General features: G+C 40.8%; 1 protein-coding gene and 1 long non-coding RNA gene across 3 annotated transcripts in view; one reads left to right on the forward strand and one right to left on the reverse strand.

Annotated features, from left to right (window-relative positions):
• Positions 1-2,967, forward strand: part of Slc30a10 (solute carrier family 30 member 10) — a 32,025-nt gene extending 29,058 nt beyond the window's left edge. For both annotated transcript variants that reach the window (XM_048357822.1, XM_048357821.1), the window contains exon 4: positions 2,076-2,967. In XM_048357822.1, the coding sequence (XP_048213779.1) occupies positions 2,076-2,563 (488 nt within the window). In that variant the 3' untranslated portion in view covers positions 2,564-2,967. The remainder of the gene's footprint in view (positions 1-2,075) is intronic.
• Positions 2,968-5,380: 2,413 nt separating this feature from the next.
• LOC125359709 lies at positions 5,381-5,847 on the reverse strand. Its single transcript, XR_007212607.1, has 2 exons — positions 5,727-5,847; positions 5,381-5,499 (listed from the first exon to the last, which is right to left on the reverse strand). It is a non-coding gene; the product is annotated as an uncharacterized LOC125359709 (long non-coding RNA).
• Between the last annotated feature and the right edge of the window lie 12,789 nt (positions 5,848-18,636).

The raw sequence follows: 18,636 nt of genomic DNA on the forward strand, positions 1-18,636 counted from the left end.
AGCCACAGCGCCACCTCTGGTTTTCTATTGGTTCATTGGAAATAAAAGTCTTATGGCCTTTCCTGCCTGGGATGGCTTTGAACCATGATCCTTAGATCTCAGCTTCCTGAATAGCTAGGGTTATAGGTGTGAGCCGTTGGTGATCAGCTTGTGGTTGTCTTTGTATTGTGTAGGCTTCAAGTTAATTCCATTATTGCCTGAGAACATTTTTTTTGTATGATTTCAATTATTTAAGTCATTATTTATTTGTGATCCAGAGAATGATCTATTCTAATGCATGCATCATGTACATTAAAAAATATAATCACTATACCATTGTTATTGTGATGTTCTAGAAATATCAACAAATCCTCCCCCCCCAAAAAAGATTTATTTGAACTCAAAGAAGGCTACTCTTGCCTAGACTGTAATTTTTACTTATTTATTTTTCCTGCAAACATGAATCATTCATAGTATAGATTCTGCCTTTCAATTAAATGACTTTTTCAGCATACTGGTCCCTCTGTCTCTCCTACCCCTCTAAAAAGGACCATGTCTCAAATTTGGAGCCCTCCTTCATCCATAAATGAAATCTATCTCTTCACTTTGTTCCAATGGAAGTCAAATACTCACGCTAGATGTGTGCATCTGTGATTAAAAAGTTTAGAAACTGTAAAATTCCTAAATGAGGCCTATTTAAATGTTGGTGAGAAATTGGATATGTAACTTTATTTCTAATGTTTTTAAAAGGAGACTACATTTTTTTTTTTTTTTTTTTTTTTTGGCCAGTCCTGGGCCTTGGACTCAGGGCCTGAGCACTGTCCCTGGCTTCTTCCCGCTCAAGGCTAGCACTCTGCCACTTGAGCCACAGCGCCGCTTCTGGCCATTTTCTGTATATGTGGTGCTGGGGAATCGAACCTAGGGCCTCGTATATCCGAGGCAGGCACTCTTGCCACTAGGCTATATCCCCAGCCCCAGGAGACTACATTTTTATAGAGCAGAAACTGTTTTATATAAAAACAATACTATTTTATGCATATTTGTTATTGTTACTATTATACATTGCTTCATTAGTGAGCCACTAAACAGGAACTAGAAGTTAGGAGATCTATTTTATGACCTGCCTGACAGTCGATTTACATGTAACAATAATATATTCTATGGCTGTGGTAGATGGTCCCAGATAGAGGAGTAACTTGCAATGTGAGTTGTGTGTGTGCGTGTGTGTGTGCACGCATGTGATTATGAGCATGCACACACATGCATGTGTTTGATGCTGAAGATTGAACTCATGACTACTCACATGCCAAACACAATCTTACACAACCTTGGGCTACTATGACTCTAGCTCCAGGCAGGATCACTTTGCTTTGAAGGTTATAGCTCTGCTGGTACTATGTTTAATTATACCCTCTGTGGCCAGTCTGTGGGATCATTGTAACAGCCTCAGTTCCTCTTCAGGTATTTTCTCCTGGACGTTCTATTTGTACTTTTTAGGCTCTTCCCTGAGAGCATTGCTCTGACTGTTTTAAAATAATCAGCCTCTATTTCCTGAGTACCTGCTGTTTTCCCAGTGCTGCAGGCAGGAAGAGGAAGGAAATGGAGGACAGAAGATTGGGGGCATTGCTTTTTTGTTTCCAGTTTTTATTAGTACAAAGAGCATTGCCCAAGCTGTTCATGTACATAGATATTTGGCTATGCCCTGTGGTGACACTTCATTTCTAGACTTGTTGGTAAATATTTTCCATCCATATTTGTCAAACTCTTCTTTTTTTCAAAGAGCTATTCTACATTATGCTCATGGAAGTTCACTGGGGGCCATTCTCTGTACATTCAGCAAACATGTGCATTTTCTTCTTCTTATTAAACATGTTCATTTGAATTGCTTTTTGTGGCTGACAATGGTGTAGGCATTCAGCGAGGAGAAAGAAAATTGTGGGAAACACCTATTCATAGAGGATCAGTGATTTTTCTTCTTCTATTAGTCTTAGTAAATACACACTATTTTGGTGAAGAGCTTAAACAGCCACGCCTCTCACCTGGTTCTGGGTCTCAGCTACTGCTTTCACAATTTCCTATCATCTACTCTCTTCTAGTGAACAAACTCTCTGCTGTGCCCGGAATTAGCAGCATACATGAAGTGCACATTTGGGAACTTGTAAGTGGAAAGATCATCGCCACCCTGCACATCAAGTACCAGCAGGACACAGGCTATCAAGATGCCAGCAGGAAAATTCGAGAAATCTTTCACAATGCAGGAATCCACAACCTGACCATCCAGTTTGAAAAGGTGGACTTGAAGGAATCCCTGGAGCAGAAAGACTTACTGTTGCAATGCAGCAACCCCTGCATCTCCAAGGGCTGTGCTAAGAGGCTGTGCTGTCCCCCTGGGGCACTGCCACTGGCTCATGTCAATGGCTGTGCTGAGCAAAATGGCGTCCCTCCTCCAGAAATATATCGAAGTAGAAGAGAAGCCACTGAAGTGGCCATTGATGTGCCTTTGGATGGCTGTCTGAGTAACCACAGACAAACTGTTAACAAAACTCGGGAGGAACAATATTCTGAAAACAGTACACATTTTTGATCTGGTACTCCCCTAAGATCAGACTCTACAGAGTTGAGGCACATTGGGACCACCAAGGTGGCTTGTGGAAACAGCTTTGTGGGTTGTGGGTTGTGGTCTTGAACCAACCTTGCACTCTTCGTGTTCAGTAAGGGTTGGCTCATTAGGATTTTAGTGGAACATATCTGTTGGTTTTCATGTGGCTGATAACCCCTTTTCATCCTCCTGGGTATCTCTTGCTGCTCTTCAACAGTTTTGTGATTTCTAAGCAAAGTGCACTAGCACATAGACCAGGGATACTAAAGGGTGGAACTCTTAACTCTGAACACCAGATTTAAAACAGTTCTTCCTCTTATTATTATTGTTCTTTTTTTTTGTGGTGCTGGGGATTGAGCCCAAGGTTTGGTATACATGAAGCAAGGGCTGTACCACATTGCTGCACTCTCAGTAGCATTTAGCTGACTCTCAGGTGAGAGGCAGAGCTCACTGTCTATGTAGGAAAAAAAAAAAAGGAAGTATCATAATACCTGTGTTTTTCCCCATCCCTTCGAAGTCCATGGGGGAGGAAAGTTAGGTATTTGTGGAACTTCAGGAATATCTTTTCTTCTACTTGCTTTTGGAGAAATGTAAAACAAGTACCTATTCAGGTTGGAAAGTGTTCTCAGAACATTAGAAGAGGTAGAGTGTAAGGGGGTAGGAAGAAAAATATTTTGTCTTCTTCATTTTGTGAGATGAGAGAAAACAAAATTTTACTTATGCTTGAAACTAAACTACAGCTATATAGTGTGTTTAGATATTTAAATATGTAACATATTCTCTTTGCTTGGAAGTATGGAAATACTTCTGCTTCCTTAAGTATGATACAAGTATGTATTTGAGGTCTTTGAGAGTCTTCCAGTTGGATTCCTGCCATTCATAGCTTCAGTGATGATTTACTAGTCTGTCCAAATTTTTTAAATAATCTAGACTGCCTTTTCTTTAATTAGACATACTTTGAAGTATTTATTGTAGTTGCCAACTGCCAAACTGATTGGAAAAGGTTGATGTTCAAATAAGAAATGAAAATTAATTTAGCTGCTGCTTTCAATATATTTTGTGGCACTTAGAATTTTCATTTAGGTGTCTGACCCATGTTACCAAGTTCAAATAAATTTATCATGATTTTACTCAGACACATAACCTGATTGTATCAGTAGTAGAGAAGCATCTATCATGTATTTAACACATTGTCTAGGCCTCAGTATTTGAACAGGTCTCATAGAGTGAGAAAATGGAGGGAACAGAGAGTACTTAAAGAACTAGAATCTTTTTGATAAGTTGAAGAATTAAAAATGATTCTCTCAGGGCTGGGGATATAGCCTAGTGGCAAGAGTGCCTGCCTCGGATACACGAGGCCCTAGGTTCGATTCCCCAGCACCACATATACAGAAAACAGCCAGAAGCGGCGCTGTGGCTCAAGTGGCAGAGTGCTAGCCTTGAGCGGGAAGAAGCCAGGGACAGTGCTCAGGCCCTGAGTCCAAGGCCCAGGACTGGCCAAAAAAAAAAAAAAAAAAAAAAAAAAAAATGATTCTCTCATGTCTTGTAATCTCTCAGTCCTTCTATTTAGAATCTGCCTAAAACTTATCAGAAATGCTGAGATAATAACAAACAATTCCTCCCTCACATTTTGTACCACAAAACCATTTCAGAAATTTTGTCTTTGCTGGGCCTGTTGGCTCATGCCTGTAGCTCCAGCTATTTAGGATTCTTAGGCCAGAGGATCACTTGAGTCTAGGTGTTCAAGGCTAGCCTAGGCACAAAAGGAGTCCCTGTTTCAACAAAACAGAATAAAACAAAGGAAATTGTCAGTTCTAGTTCTAAATGTGAGGCCTGATGAGTAAGCTGCTCTCATCTATAGTAATGTCTTTGTTTCTTTTCTTTTCTGTGTTTAAGTTGGCCTTGGATAGGTAAATAGAAAAATGTCCAGAACTGTTTGCTTTTATTAGAAGTCTGCTGGGTTATATTGTATGCAATATATAAGCTAAAAAGGGAGCAAAGATAACATTTATGCTTTTTAGAAATAAAAACTAGAAGATTCTTTAAGAAACCTCCCTTGGTGATGAATGAACCAAACTCTCCTTCATAAAATTGTTCGAGGTACTGTAGCCAGAGCCGAAGAGAAATTTCTCACTTCTCTCCAAATTTGAATTCATATTATTCTGCTTTTATTAAAAGGGAAACTTGTAATTTCACCTTTTTGTTGTTTTTTTGTTTTTGCTATTGGATCATAGAATCAATTTTAGTTTGCATTGAAATAATGTTCTTTCATCTCTAAATTACCTTTTTTTGGAAGTCAAAGGCATTTAATTCCAACATAATTACATCTAACTTCAGAAAATGATTCTGATTGACACATACCAAGTTGTGCCTGAGGGTTAATGCAAACAAAACTTTTTAAGAACAGTTTTGCTGAGGGAGGGTGTGTGTGTGTGTGTGTGTGTGTGTGTGTGTGTGTGTGAAAGAGAGGGAGAGATAGAGATAGAGACAGAGACAATATTAAACCCAGGGTATGGGGCAAGCCCTCTGCTCCCAGCCCTTTTATTTGTGTTTTGTGTTTGAGGTGTAGTCTCCCCAATTTTGCCAGGGCTACCCTCAAACTCTCCATGGTCTTATTTTTGTTTGTTTTGTTTTTGTTTTTCTTCCTCTGACTCACAAGTAGCTGGGATTATAGGCATAAATTACCAATGTGAAGTTCTGAGTATATTTAATACAGTTCAAACAGACTGAGTAAGTGCAATATTTCTCTATCAGCTTGGCTATTTTCGTTTTCACCTCTATCACTATGATGCCTGCTATATAATTTGGGTTTTACCCTCGCCCTAGTTTTCCTGTCCTTTAATTCTCTTAAGGAAATACAAGAGGTCCCCCTGCCCTTCCTAATCATCCCTGCTTGGTGGCAGAAGCATCTGATGAGCAACCTATTTACTCTTTTTTTTTTTTTTTTTGCCAGTCCTGGGCCTTGAACTCAGGGCCTGAGCACTGTCCCTGGCTTCCTTTTGCTCAAGGCTAGCACTCTGCCACTTGAGCCACAGCGCCACTTCTGGCCGTTTTCTGTATATGTGGTGCTGGGGAATTGAACCCAGGGCTTCATGTATACAAGGCAAGCTCTCTTGCCACTAGGCCATATCCCCAGCCCTTGAGCAACCTATTTAAAACAACATTTTCTTCCAGATTAGAGAAAACATTGTCACTCAGTTTAGATTCATTTGAGAAAATTTCTTTTCTATCTTTTTTTTTTTTTTTTTTGCCAGTCCTGGGGCTTGAACTCAGGGGCGGCTCTTCATATCCCTTTCTCATCATTTTAGCACAAACTACAGGAAGTACCTAATCTATTCCACTTTTCAGCTTCCAGTTTTGTATGCAAAGACAGAGATGAATTCCCCCCTACCACAGGGTTATCACTTTCTATTGTTCGTGGAAAGATTGTCCCTCTTAAGTTTTTGATTAAAATACCAATAACAGCAAGACATTAGGTGAGGAAGAATGCTATATATTTCATCCTGTTTGTCTACTTATGCTTTTGTCCACTGGCTGAGCAAGCTCCAGTGACACTAAATGAGAAACTCCCAAATTCAATAGGAGTGTTTCCATGTGAAGCAAATGACTGGGGCAGATAGAGGGTTCTGATACTATGATATTGAAGCTGACCTTCCAGTGTTGGCTGTGTTTGAGCCAAGTTGGTCAATGACTGCATGTTGAACCAGACATATACACTATATTGGGTATTATGGAATGTTTAGCAGTATCCCTAGCTTCTATTTACAAATGCCAGTGTCACATCCCCGAGTTTGGGTACTGCCACATGTCCCTTGGGAGAAGTTTTGCCCCTAGTTCTGAACTACAAGTTAAAATCATAGGTAATTTAATTAGGATTCACTTTTTATATATTTGATTTTATTGCCAGTTCTGGGGCTTGAACTCAGGGCTTGGCAACTATCCCTGAGCTTCTTTTGCTCTAGGCTAGAACTCTACCACTTGAGCTACAGTGCCATTTCTGGCTTCTGCTTATGTGGTAGTGAGGAATTGAACCCAGGGCTTCATGCATGCTAGGCAAGCATTTTTACCACTAAGCCACATTCCCAGCCACATTCCCAGGATTCATTTAAAGAAACAAACACATTTTAATGTTTATTGGTTTGGGGTTGTGGTTAGAATTCAGCCTTGTACATGCTAAACACATGGTCTCTTTCTGAGCTACATCCCAGCCAAGTGATTTTTTTCTGTTGTTGTTTTTAAGATGACATCAAGCTAGTCATTAAAATCTACCTTTATCTCTGTATAGGAATTTTAGGTGTTTAAAGAAAGCAAGAATATGATTTGTACAAAAGCCTTTACAAATCTTAGTCTAGTGAATGAAATGAAAGAAACTATATTTGCTCACATTCCTCTGCGATGAATCCAAATTTTGAGTATCTTCTATTTGGCACAACCGATTGTTAGAGTAAGGTATTTAATTCTCCTTCATGCTTAAAATTACCCATTAGTGGATGGCTTACCCTTGGAATCCCAGTACTAAAGAAACTGAGGCAGAGCAATCCTAAGTTTGAGGCCAGCCTGGGCTACCAAAGTGAGCCACTGTGTCACAAAGCAAAAACAAAACAATGAATCGATTTAAAACTCAATGGTGTGCATTGTTATTAGGTTCTTGTTTAGTAGTAGCTCATCTTAGACATTATGACAAGTTTGGACATTAAAATATTCTTTAATTTATTCAATCCATTGTCAAATCCTATTTTTTTTGAGGGGGCAAACTGTGTCTACTGAATTGAAAACATCTTGACTTTAGATTACTTTTACATACTTATAAAGACTGCATAGCCTACTAATCAGGAAAAGCTAGGACAATTTCCTGATTTGGATTTCAAATTTAGACAAATGATCACCAGCTGAATGCCAGTGCTATAGCTGTACATTTTTGCCTGGTCAGTTGTTGCCTTTCTGTGCTTCTAAAGGGGCCACAAGCAGGGATGAGGTTCCCAAACCAGAAACTCCGTTTGTCAAATGGAACTTGCATTAAAGCATGATCCTCAAATAAATCCAAATTGTGTTCATGCAAATATGTTGCTTCCTGGTACCTCTCTTTCCAAGTGTTTATTATTTTTTTCCTGGACTTTCTTGTTTACATACAACTTTCTTGGATGTTTGATAAATAACATCAGTTCTCTCCTCTTACTAGGAAGCCAGAGACCCCAAAATACCTCTGAATTCTAATGAGAACAACCTAGAAAGGACGATTTGCAAAGGGGAGTGCCCCCTTCCTGGTGGTCTGAGGTTTTGTTACAATATTGTGGAGATCTGTTGCTTATGGTCCTCACTTCTGTCCTCATAGGACAGAAAGAGATCATTGAAATGTTAAGATACAAATTTTGAAGAACCCAAACGAATTGCATGTGCATCCCCCAACGATGTAAGTTTGTGTGCACACCTTCTGAAGGTGTAAGATGTTCAATGGTGCTGTAAATAAAAATTTAAAAAAAAGAAACTTGACTCCAATGTGTGTGGGAAGTCAAAGTAGCAGACCTCATTTTGTCTTTGCCAACTTACCTCGGACAATGATCACTTGCCCCTTCGTTGGTTTAGTTTTAATGAGTCTCGACTCTCTTTCCCTTTTAGTGTCTTCTTCACATTCTTCTACTACTCTCCCCAACCCTGTGCCACCCATACCTGTGTCATTCAGCTTTCCCTCACTGTAATGAACACCTAACACAATCTACTTACAGAGAAAAGAGTTATTTTTGGCTCAGAGCTTTGGAGCTTTCCATATATGACCCATTAGCCCTCTTGCTTTTTTTTTTGCTTCAGTTTTTCTGTTCAAGGCTGGTGCTCCAGCACTTGAGCCACACATCCACTTCTGGCTTTCTTCCTTTTGAGCCTGTGATAGAGAAAGCACATCATGGTGGACAGCCGGTGACAGAGCAACAGCTGCTTACCTCGTGGTTAGGAATGGAAAAACAGAAGGAAGGGACAGAGGTCCCACAATGCCTCATCACAGCACCTCCCCACACCCCCAGTGATGGGAAGCTCTTCCTCTACAACCCACCTCTCAATACTACCACCTCCACCAGGCTGGAGAGGAGGCCTTGAACACACAGGTGGGTAGGATACAATGCCTGGTCTTTGCTTGCCCATGCCATTCCACTTTCTCAGCTACATTTGTCAAGATATTTCCTTTCTGCTTTCTCCTTTGCTGATGTCGACTTCCTTTTTATATGTGAGTGTGCCACTTTTCCCCAAAGGTTGTTTCCTGCAGACTGTACACTGTGGAGTCTTTCTCATCCTGTGCCCTGACTAGAGAGTATGTTACAGACAGGTAGCATGGCCTATGCCTATAATTTCAGCACTCAGGAAGCAGAAGTCAGAAGATCATGAATTTGAGCAAGACCCCCAAACAAACAACTAACTAACCAAGCAATCCATCAACCAGCCAATTAAGAGTATGTTGTGAGACTACCACACCTTTTGGGTGGAAGTGGGGTTATATCTCTTTTGTCTGGTGGGAGGCAAGAAGGAAGTGAACTTTCCTTCTCTACTTTTACCACATGGTCACAAACATACCTGGGCCAGAAGCATGAACACCAATTAAGATCAAAGAGTTTACACTTCACATGAATTCTTTTAGGCTTGGAAATGCAGAAGTAAGTGTGCATGGGAGTCATAGCCATTTTGCCTCTGCTTTCTTGGGAGAAGAGGGTAGAGAGTGAAGGGGAAGCAAGTTCTCCTTGTGGCTTGCCTCGATAATGGGTTGCTAGTTGTGATAAGAAGTAAGTCTCTTATCTACCCTTTAGAATGGATATGGGGCCCTTCAGAAGATCCTATGTTCAAATGCATTCAAAGAAACCCTAGTACAATATTTTGGGACAATGTGATGTTTCATACTTGCATTATACATTTTGCTTTCTTTGTGACAGATGGCAATCCGTGGCACTTCTAAGGAGAGAGACATGATTTGATCCAGCTATCACCAGCAAACCTAGGTTATCGAGAAGTTAGTCCCAGAGAATTATTATGAGGGAATCAATGTGTATTATAAAGTATATATAAGTATACAGATGAGGTAGAGCATTTGAAATTTTTGCCTGACTGTAAGTCCCAGTAGTACCATATTAGCTCTTTGACTATCATAAATATGTTGTCAAATATCTCAGGTGTCATTTGTGCCATGTGTAAGATGGAGAAAAATTATAGTTTCTCCCTCATGAACAGCACTGTCAAAACTAGAGATGGCTGGGGTGAGCATTTAGCACAGAGCCTGGGCCTACAAATGATCCACGGGCACTGGATCTTTTTGAAATGCCAACATATAGTAAGGAAAATTTCAGCCAGATTGATTCCCATTTTGAACTCACTATTCACAGTGGTCACTGTTGACATGTCTCATTGTGCACAACAACTCCATTCGATTTTCAACTCCTGCGATGTTACACCACTCTCACAAGAGAACAGTATAACATATTCTTCAGAAGAAAAATGATACCAGAAAAATCGTTTAGCACATTGTGCCACAAAAATCCCAAAGGACCCAACATAGTAAACAGGAAAGCAAACTACAGCCAGCCTGACAGACTAAGAGGCAATACCAGGATATCACCTCTTCCCAGAGGGAGGTAAGATACTGCGGATGGAGAATTATAAAATCCAGGTTCCAAGTGGTGAGTATCTTGACTGTATCTGGGTGAACCCCATTGCTGCTAATAATCTGCAGTCAGATTCTGCCAGAGACACACCTGTAGCCAAAGACTTGGGGCTTGGTGTTGGCTTCACCGGAGAGAGCAAGGGGCAGCTCAGCAAGGATGTGCTTTCTCTAAGGGCTCTTGTGGGGTTAAGGCAAGGGCTCAGAGATGTGGGGAGGTTTCAAGGAAAGCAGGTCTTTGCCCTGGGTTGGATGCTTCCAGAAATGAGGGTAATTATGTTCAGGATGGATCCATCATTTTTTTTTTTTTTTGGCCAGTCCTGGGGATTGGACTCAGGGCCTGAGCACTGTCCCTGGCTTCTTTTTGCTCAAGGCTAGCACTCTGCCACTTGAGCCACGGCACCACTTCTGGCCATTTTCTGTATATGTGGTGCTGGGGAATCGAACCCAGGGCCTCATGTATATGAGGCAGGCACTCTTGCCACTAGGCCATGTCCCCAGCCCCATCATTTGTTTTTACCCAGGATCTTCTGTATTTTGTGCACATGTGCATGGTGCTTTTGCTTCTGTGCTTACACAGGATCATGGGAGCCTTCTTATGTCACTTTGTCGTGACCACAGAGTGGCATCTTGGCTGGTGCAGGCCACCTGTGAGGAATAACTTGGGAGTGTCAACAGCCTTCATAGTTGGTACATGAGTTATAAAAACCACTTCCCAGGGGTGTTGTGCAAATTAAATAAGATAATACATACTCCTGGCACATATTCAGCACCTATAAAAAGCTAGTGGGGTCTGTGGAGTCACCCTGTATGGGTCAGCCTCCACAGCTGTCTGCTTTTAGGATGTGGATCAAACGCATGCTCTGAGTTTACCTTATTTTATTTCATTGCATCGTGGGGCTATGAAAAATCCCTTGAATATCATGGTAAAAGGCCTTCCAGACCTTAAAGTAGTTTCTTATAGGAAGTACTCACTCACTAGAAATACTCTTACATGGCTAAAGCTATCCCCGCAGCCCCCGCCCCTTTTTTTTTATTGCCAGTCCTGGGCCTTGAACTCAGGGCCTGAGCACTGTCCCTGGCTTCCTTTTGCTCAAGGCTAGCACTCTGCCACTTGAGCCACAGCACTACTTCTGGCCATTTTTATATATGTGGTGCTGGGGAATCGAACCTAGGGCTTCATGTATATGAGGCAAGCTCTCTTGCCACTAGGCCATATTCCCAGACCCCCACAGCTCTTATCTCTGGATGGTATCTTAAAATAAGAGGATCTAGATCAATTCAGGTGACTGGGAACACGCATGGCTTGTGAGGCCAAACTGTCTGTGTCCACTACCCAGTCCAGCGGGATGTCTGCCCGGATGTCTGCCCACCCACACATGAATGAATGAATGAATGTCCCTAGTGAAGTACAGGCCATGTCCCTCCTCACAGTCCACCAAGCAGGTAGTTTGTTGGCACCATCATACACATGGGGCACCCCCATACGTTACTTAGTCATGCTGGATGCTCTGGTGCTAAGCATGCTCTGAGCCCGATATCTGGGGTTACCCCACATCAGCAGTGTGTTGGGGGAGCAGAGTCCTATCTCCACTTCACACCACCCTGGGCTTGGGCGACCACGCCCTCCTCCACCTCCGCCCAACAGCGTGGAAACTGATGCTTGAGCCCCACTGCTCATTTGAAAGAAAGTGTCTTTTGTTCTAAAAAAGAAAACAAAACATGAACGACATGTTAGGATGGTTCTCAAGATTAGGTGGGTTCTAGACTTTAGTGGGTTTAGTTTTAGTCACAACAGCAGGGTGCTTAATCATTCTATGCATTCTGCCCCTCATAGTTTGCTCCTTCTCTAGCTTCATAGAGTTGGCAATAGCAAGGAAGACAGCTGCACATGTCCTTGCTTTGTGAGGATACCAGGCCTTGGATCAATGCATTTCATTAAAGGATGATGCTCTCTATTATATATATGTATATATATATGTATACACACATATGTATATGTACATACATATACATGTATGTAGGGATATACACACATATGTATATATGTATATGTATATACATATACATGTATGTAGGGATATACACACATATTTGTACACATATGCACATGTGTGCACATATGTATGTATAGATACATGACAATATACATATATACATATATAACATGCCTATATTCATATATATACAAAGAGAGAGAGCATCAAAGGGCAATGATAAAGAAAACCTGCTATTACCAGAACTAGCTCAACCTGATATACCAGCTTGCAAGTAATTTTTGAGAGACTGTAGCCATTGGGATACACATGTGCACTACCCAGAACTAAAACCTGGAACCCAAGTATCACGGGATTGTCTTCCTGTCAGTCAAGGCTTAGATTTTGGAGTAGGAACCCCTCTGGGCCTGTTGGTGTAATAAGCCTGAAAGTTCCAACCCTTCTGAGTGTTGGTTGCTTCTTCTTGGAGTATATTCTGCAACAGAGGCCTTGGAAAGGGATTGACACACAGGGCATGTTAAATGAACTCTTGTTGGTTTCACCCTGCTGGAGGACAATCTTTCCTTGAGAGTCACATCTGAACAGCCAGTCTCTGCAGTGAATGACTCTACCAGACTCAACCTGATCTCTGAGCCTCTACTTGAACCTCTCCTCTCTAGAGAATTAGCAGCTGGTGTCTCTCTCTCTTCAGCACACCAACCTTGAGACGTTGCAACAGGGAAGGAGAAAAGTCAGTGGGAGGGGGATAGCAAGTGGCTTCTGGAAATAGAAACATATGCTGGAAGACAAAGGTTAAACTCAGGAGATCAGAGAGAATTACCGAAGAGAACAGTGGTTAAGACATTAGTATTGCAATATGGATGCCTATTAATTATCCCCCTTATCTAAAAACTGTTCATTAGAAGAATCAGCTTGTCATAAAAGAGAGATTTACATTAGAAACTGCCATGGAAGCAAAACCCCTGGACTTTTAAATGTTGTCAAACACACTTTTCCTGAGGAGAACGACACGGTCCAAGGTGACCCCCAGCGGGCCTCTGGACTGTATGGAGGGCTTTTAGAAGCAGGAAGTAGGGCTCGGCAGTAGAGCTGCTTCCTCCTCCTTTTCTGCATTCTTCCTCTTATGAACTAATCTAAGTCTTTAGACATGCAGGCAGTATGTCCTTAACTGCAACCTCTTGCCTCCTTAAATTCAAAAGGAAGATTTTGAAATCTCTGTTCACTTTGTCAAGACTTGGAGATTATAGTATAGATTATAGAATCTACAAATTGCATACCAACTTCTATAGCAAAAAAAAAAAGCTCAATAAAGAGAAGGAGGAAGGTGCGAGAAATAAAGAAGATAGGCTGAGGCAGGAGTATTTCAAGTTTGGTGATAGCCTGGGCTATCTAGAAAGTTCTTGGCTAAATAAAAAATAATGGAGGGGAGGCTTGGAGCGGGGGTCCAGCTCAGTTTTAGAGCACTTTTCTAGTTTGCATGATACCCTGGATTTAATTTCTTTCTTTGCCAGTCCTGGGGCTTGAACTTAGGGCCTGGGCACTGTCCCTGAGCTTCTTTTACTCGAGGCTAGCACTCTACCACTTGAGCTACAGTGCCACTTCTGGCTTTTTCTGTTTATGTGGCACTGAGGAATGGAACCCGGGGCTTCAGGCATGCTAGGCAAGCACTCTACCACTAAGCCACATCCTCAGCCCTGCCCTGTGATCTTGAATTGAAGGTTTTCTGGAGTCCTGTCCTAGTTACAGTCCCATCATACAAGTCCCATTTGTGACCCCAGTGTCTGGAGATAGCAATAAGTTCTGTTTGAAGGTTGCATGGTCTTTTTGAGGACCTCCTCCTGATAGCTAGGTACCATGGAAATAGGAGCCTTGTCATAATTGGTTTTCTTTTCTTTCCCAGTAGCTTCAGCATATGCTCCATTACATTCTACGTCTCCCTTAGGCTTTCTTTTTTATTTTCCATAAACCTGGTTGGCTACTAATTACTGTGCTTACCTCCAAACTTTAAATACTCAGCATTCTATAACCTTTGTATAGATCAAAAAGTGGGAGACCATATTCATCAAAGTAGGACTTAGGTCTAGGTAATGATTTTAAGGGGTATGTAGATTATTTGTCATTATTTTCATGCCATCCTAAAACGTAGCTATCACATCAAGCTAGTAACTTGACAATTCAATCCTAAGGACCGGCTCTTTTAAATACATTCAGCAAAAGGCTGATTTCAAGGGAGGGTTTGAAGCATAAATGTTTCATTTTATTTTACTTTTTTTTTTACACAAATCAATTTTATTTCTTACATGCTTGTGGCAAACAATTGTGAAATGACACATAAGGACAACTTATATCAACATTAAAAGACAAAATGCTTAGGAACACATTTAACAAAATGCAACATGCCTGTGCAGAAACCCCTGAGAAAAATTACAAATAAATTAAATCAGAGATGTATCATACTTCCAGATTTGAAAGCATTATGCTGTTAAGAGGTTCCCCCCTAAAACTGATGTATAAGTTGCATAAAATAACAACCAAAAATCTCTACATAATTTTTTTCAGAAATTGACAAGCTGATTTTGCCAAATATAAGAAAATGGTCTAAAGTTACTAATATAGCCTTAAAGGAAAACAGATGGAGAACTTCTAACCATACTTAAACATTTAGTACAGTCAGACACTGACAGCACACATCAGTTCTATTTCCTACTTAGGGGGCAGAAAATAGCAGGATTTTCAAAGCCAGGCTGTGCAAAATGTTTGCCAAACCAATCTTAATAGAAGAGTTAGTGGTAGTGGCAAGTGCTTTTCATCTCTGCTATTCAGGAAATATAAATGGGGAGGTTGGGGGAGGTGTCCAATATCTAGGTGGACCAGGAAAAAATAACTTTCTATCTCAAAGAAGAATCCAAGCTGCAAGAACTAGAGTCATGCCTCAAGTAGTAAAGCCCTGAGATCAAACTTTGGGCACTGCCAAAAAAAAAAAACAAAAAAAACCGCCCCCCCAAAAACAGGGGGAAAAAAGAACCACAGCCTACAATAGTTATAATTCAATTAAATAAAAAAATTTATTTTTACTGTTTCACATGGCATGTTGAAAGTAATTACAGCAGTGATATATCACTCGTTTCCATAACATGGAGTTCATTTCACTTAGCATCATCTTATATGTTCATAAGGGCATAGCTATTGGGCTCTTGTGATCCTCTGCTGTGACTAGCCTAAACCTGTGCTATTATTCCCTATGAGGGAGATCATAGAGTTCATGTTTCTTTGGGTCTGGCTCACTTCACTTAGTAGAATTTTTTCCAAGTTCTTCCATTTCCTTACGAATGGGGCAATGTCATTCTTTCTGATAGAGGCATAAAATTCCATTGTGTATATGTACCACATTTTCCTGATCCATTCATCTACTGAGGGGCATCTGGGTTGGGTCTATATTCTAGCTATGACAAATTGTGCTGCGATGAACATTGTTGTGCTGGTGGCTTTTGTGTGTTCTTGTTTGTGGTCTTTTGGCTAGATGCCCAAAAGTGGGGCTGCTGGGTCATAGGGGAGCTCTATGTTTAGCCTTCTGAGGAATCTCCATACCTCTTTCCAGAGTGGCTGAACTAGTTTACATTCCCACCAACAATGAAGTAGGGTTTCCTTTTAGCCACACCCCCTCCAACATTTGTTATTGTTAGTTTTCTTGATGAAGGACATTCTTACTGGGGTGAGGTGGAATCTCAATGTTGTTTTGATTTGCATTTCTTTTATGGCCCATGATGTAGAGCACTTTTTCAAATGTCTCTTGGCCTCATTTTATTTTATTTTGAGACAGGTTTTTCGCCCTTGTTTCACACTCTCAGAAACAGTAATAGTCAAGAATGTTTACTTCAGAAACATATTCCATCCACTAAAGCATGCTCCTTCCATAGAAAGAACTAGTGTATGTGGCACAGGATAGTAGGAGAAATCATGAGTGCTTTAAGTTTGGGAAGAACTTACATAAACTGGAAGCATATGGGTTTTGGGGATAAACTTCAAACGCTGGATCTGCTGCTTATGAATTAGTATTTCTGGACATCTTGTTTCACCTTTACTAAAATGTTGGGGAAAATGTAAAGGACTCATCTTAAATTTTAACACATATAAATTTATTTTCCTTCCTGTGATTCTTAGTGATTTTTTAAAAAAAGTTTTGTCACTTGTTTGTTTTGGTCTGGCTCAGTGAATATTGAAGGAATTAGAAAAAGATAACAATTATCAACAGGTGTTAATGTCTTCCACTTTGTGGTTGTTCATAGCTGGTGTCTAATAGCCCATGAAAAGGTTTTTCTTTCTAATTACCTGCCAGTGACCAACACAGGGTCAGCCTGGTGAACTTCCTTTTTCCCCTTTCCCCTTTGTTCCCCTCCCCTCCACCCTGTTCTCTCCCCTCCTCTCCTCTCCTTTCATTCTCCCCTCCTCCCTTCCCCTCCCCTCTCCAACCTCCTCTACCCCCTTTCCCTCTCCTCTCTTCCCTTCTCTTCCCTTCCTCTTCTTTTCTTCTTTTTTTTTCCTTTTAAGATAGACTGGCTGTAAACTTCTTGATCTTCCTGTGTTAGCTTTTGAAAAACTTGCCTTATAAATATACACTACCACAACCTGGCAAATTTTCTCATGTCAGTTCCCCATATCAGAGAGCTAGGCTGGTAACTATAGCCAGGAAGAGAGCACATTTCATGAGTGAGTTGGGTGATGGGAAAGAGAAGGGAGTGAGAAAGACACAAACTTTAGGATCTATGAGACCCTGTATCAGTATCTTCAGAATTGCTTTGTTCACTATGGGAGTCATATAAAGTAAGGTTCTTTACCTGCAAGAGGTGACAGTGGGTGGAGAAAGCTGAGACTGAAAATGAGAAATGCCTAGAGCAGCATTCTAGTGGTAAAATATTTCCAGATTTTACAACTTTGACCCCATTATCCCATAAGGAATAATACAAATGACTCCAGACATTTACCAAGTGATTACAGTGGGGTTTGGTAAAGATAGAGCCATTTCATTCTTCACAAATGATTAAACTCCTATGACTAAGACATTATAAAGCAAAACATGTAGGCATTTTGAAAATAGCCAGATGACCTGACACAATGAATAGAAATAAAATTTCTTGGTTGAAACAAAATATCTTGGTTGAAAGAGTTGAAAGACTGTAAATTCCATCTGACCTTCCTGTTTCCCTCACAAACAAAGGCAAAAGTCAAAAAAACAACAACAGCAACAACTGTATTCTTGATGTAAGAAATATAGAAACTGGGTCCAAAGCTCTACCTGCAAGGAAGTCTCTGCCCTGCCACTTAAGATTGCTGTATGACCTTAGGTATCCATGAAACCATTCTGGACCTGAATTTCTTATCAATAAAATGGAGGCAATCAGACCTACCCTGCCTGCTTTATAATATAGTTTGCCAAAGTGTTTTGAAAATGGGAAAATGTTCTGTCATGCAAAGTATTGCTCATTATTCCTGTGGTTGCTCTCCTCTTCCACGTATCTCTTCCCTAAAGCTTTGCTCAAGAATGACGCAGGACTTAATTCTGAGGTCCAGTTTAAGCTAGGATAGTCATCAAAGGATGGCTTTTCCATCTTCTCATTTTGAACACAAGATGAATATCATTAGTTTGGGGACACTCTGTGGAGATTACACAGGAAGAAAGCAGGGAGTAGTTAAAAATGCTAGCACACTATTCACCCATTATAGCAGGAATTTTGTTGTTGTTGTTTTGTTTTTTATTTTTTTGCCAGTCCTGGGCCTTGGACTCAGGGCCTGGGCACTGTCCCTGGCTTCTCTTTGCTCAAGGCTAGCACTCTGCCACTTGAGCCACTGCACCACTTCCAGATTTTTCTGTTTATGTGGTACTGAGGAATCAAACCCAGGGCTTCACTTATGCAAGGTAAGCACTCTACTACTAAACTTTATAGCAGGAATTTTAAGTGCCCACTGTGTGTACTCACTAATATGGGACAAGATTCCAAAGAAACTTTCAGTAGGTGTGTGTGTGTGTGTGTGTGCATGTGTGTGTAGATGTGTAAAGTGTGTAAGAAGAATTTAGAATAGACATATTTACTTGGGGATTCATAAACTTTATTATTATTATTTTTTGCCAGTCCTGGGGCTTGGACTCAGGGCCTGAGCACTGTCTCTGGCTTCTTTTTGCTCAAGGCTAGCACTCTACCACTTGAGCCACAGTGCCACTTCCAGCCTTTTCTGTTTATGTGATACTGAAGGATCAAACCCAGGGCTTCATCCATGCTTGGCAAGCACTCTATAACTAGGCCACATTCCTGGCCCCTCCAAGCCCTTTTGTGCAACTATTTATATAAAATATTACTATATAAACATAACTTTTACAAAATTCCCCAAAGTCATGAAAGTAGTAAGGGAACTATTTGGGAAGATGAACAAAT

The sequence above is a fragment of the Perognathus longimembris genome, chromosome 11 (assembly GCF_023159225.1).
Source record: "Perognathus longimembris pacificus isolate PPM17 chromosome 11, ASM2315922v1, whole genome shotgun sequence".
Lineage (NCBI taxonomy): Eukaryota > Metazoa > Chordata > Mammalia > Rodentia > Heteromyidae > Perognathus > Perognathus longimembris.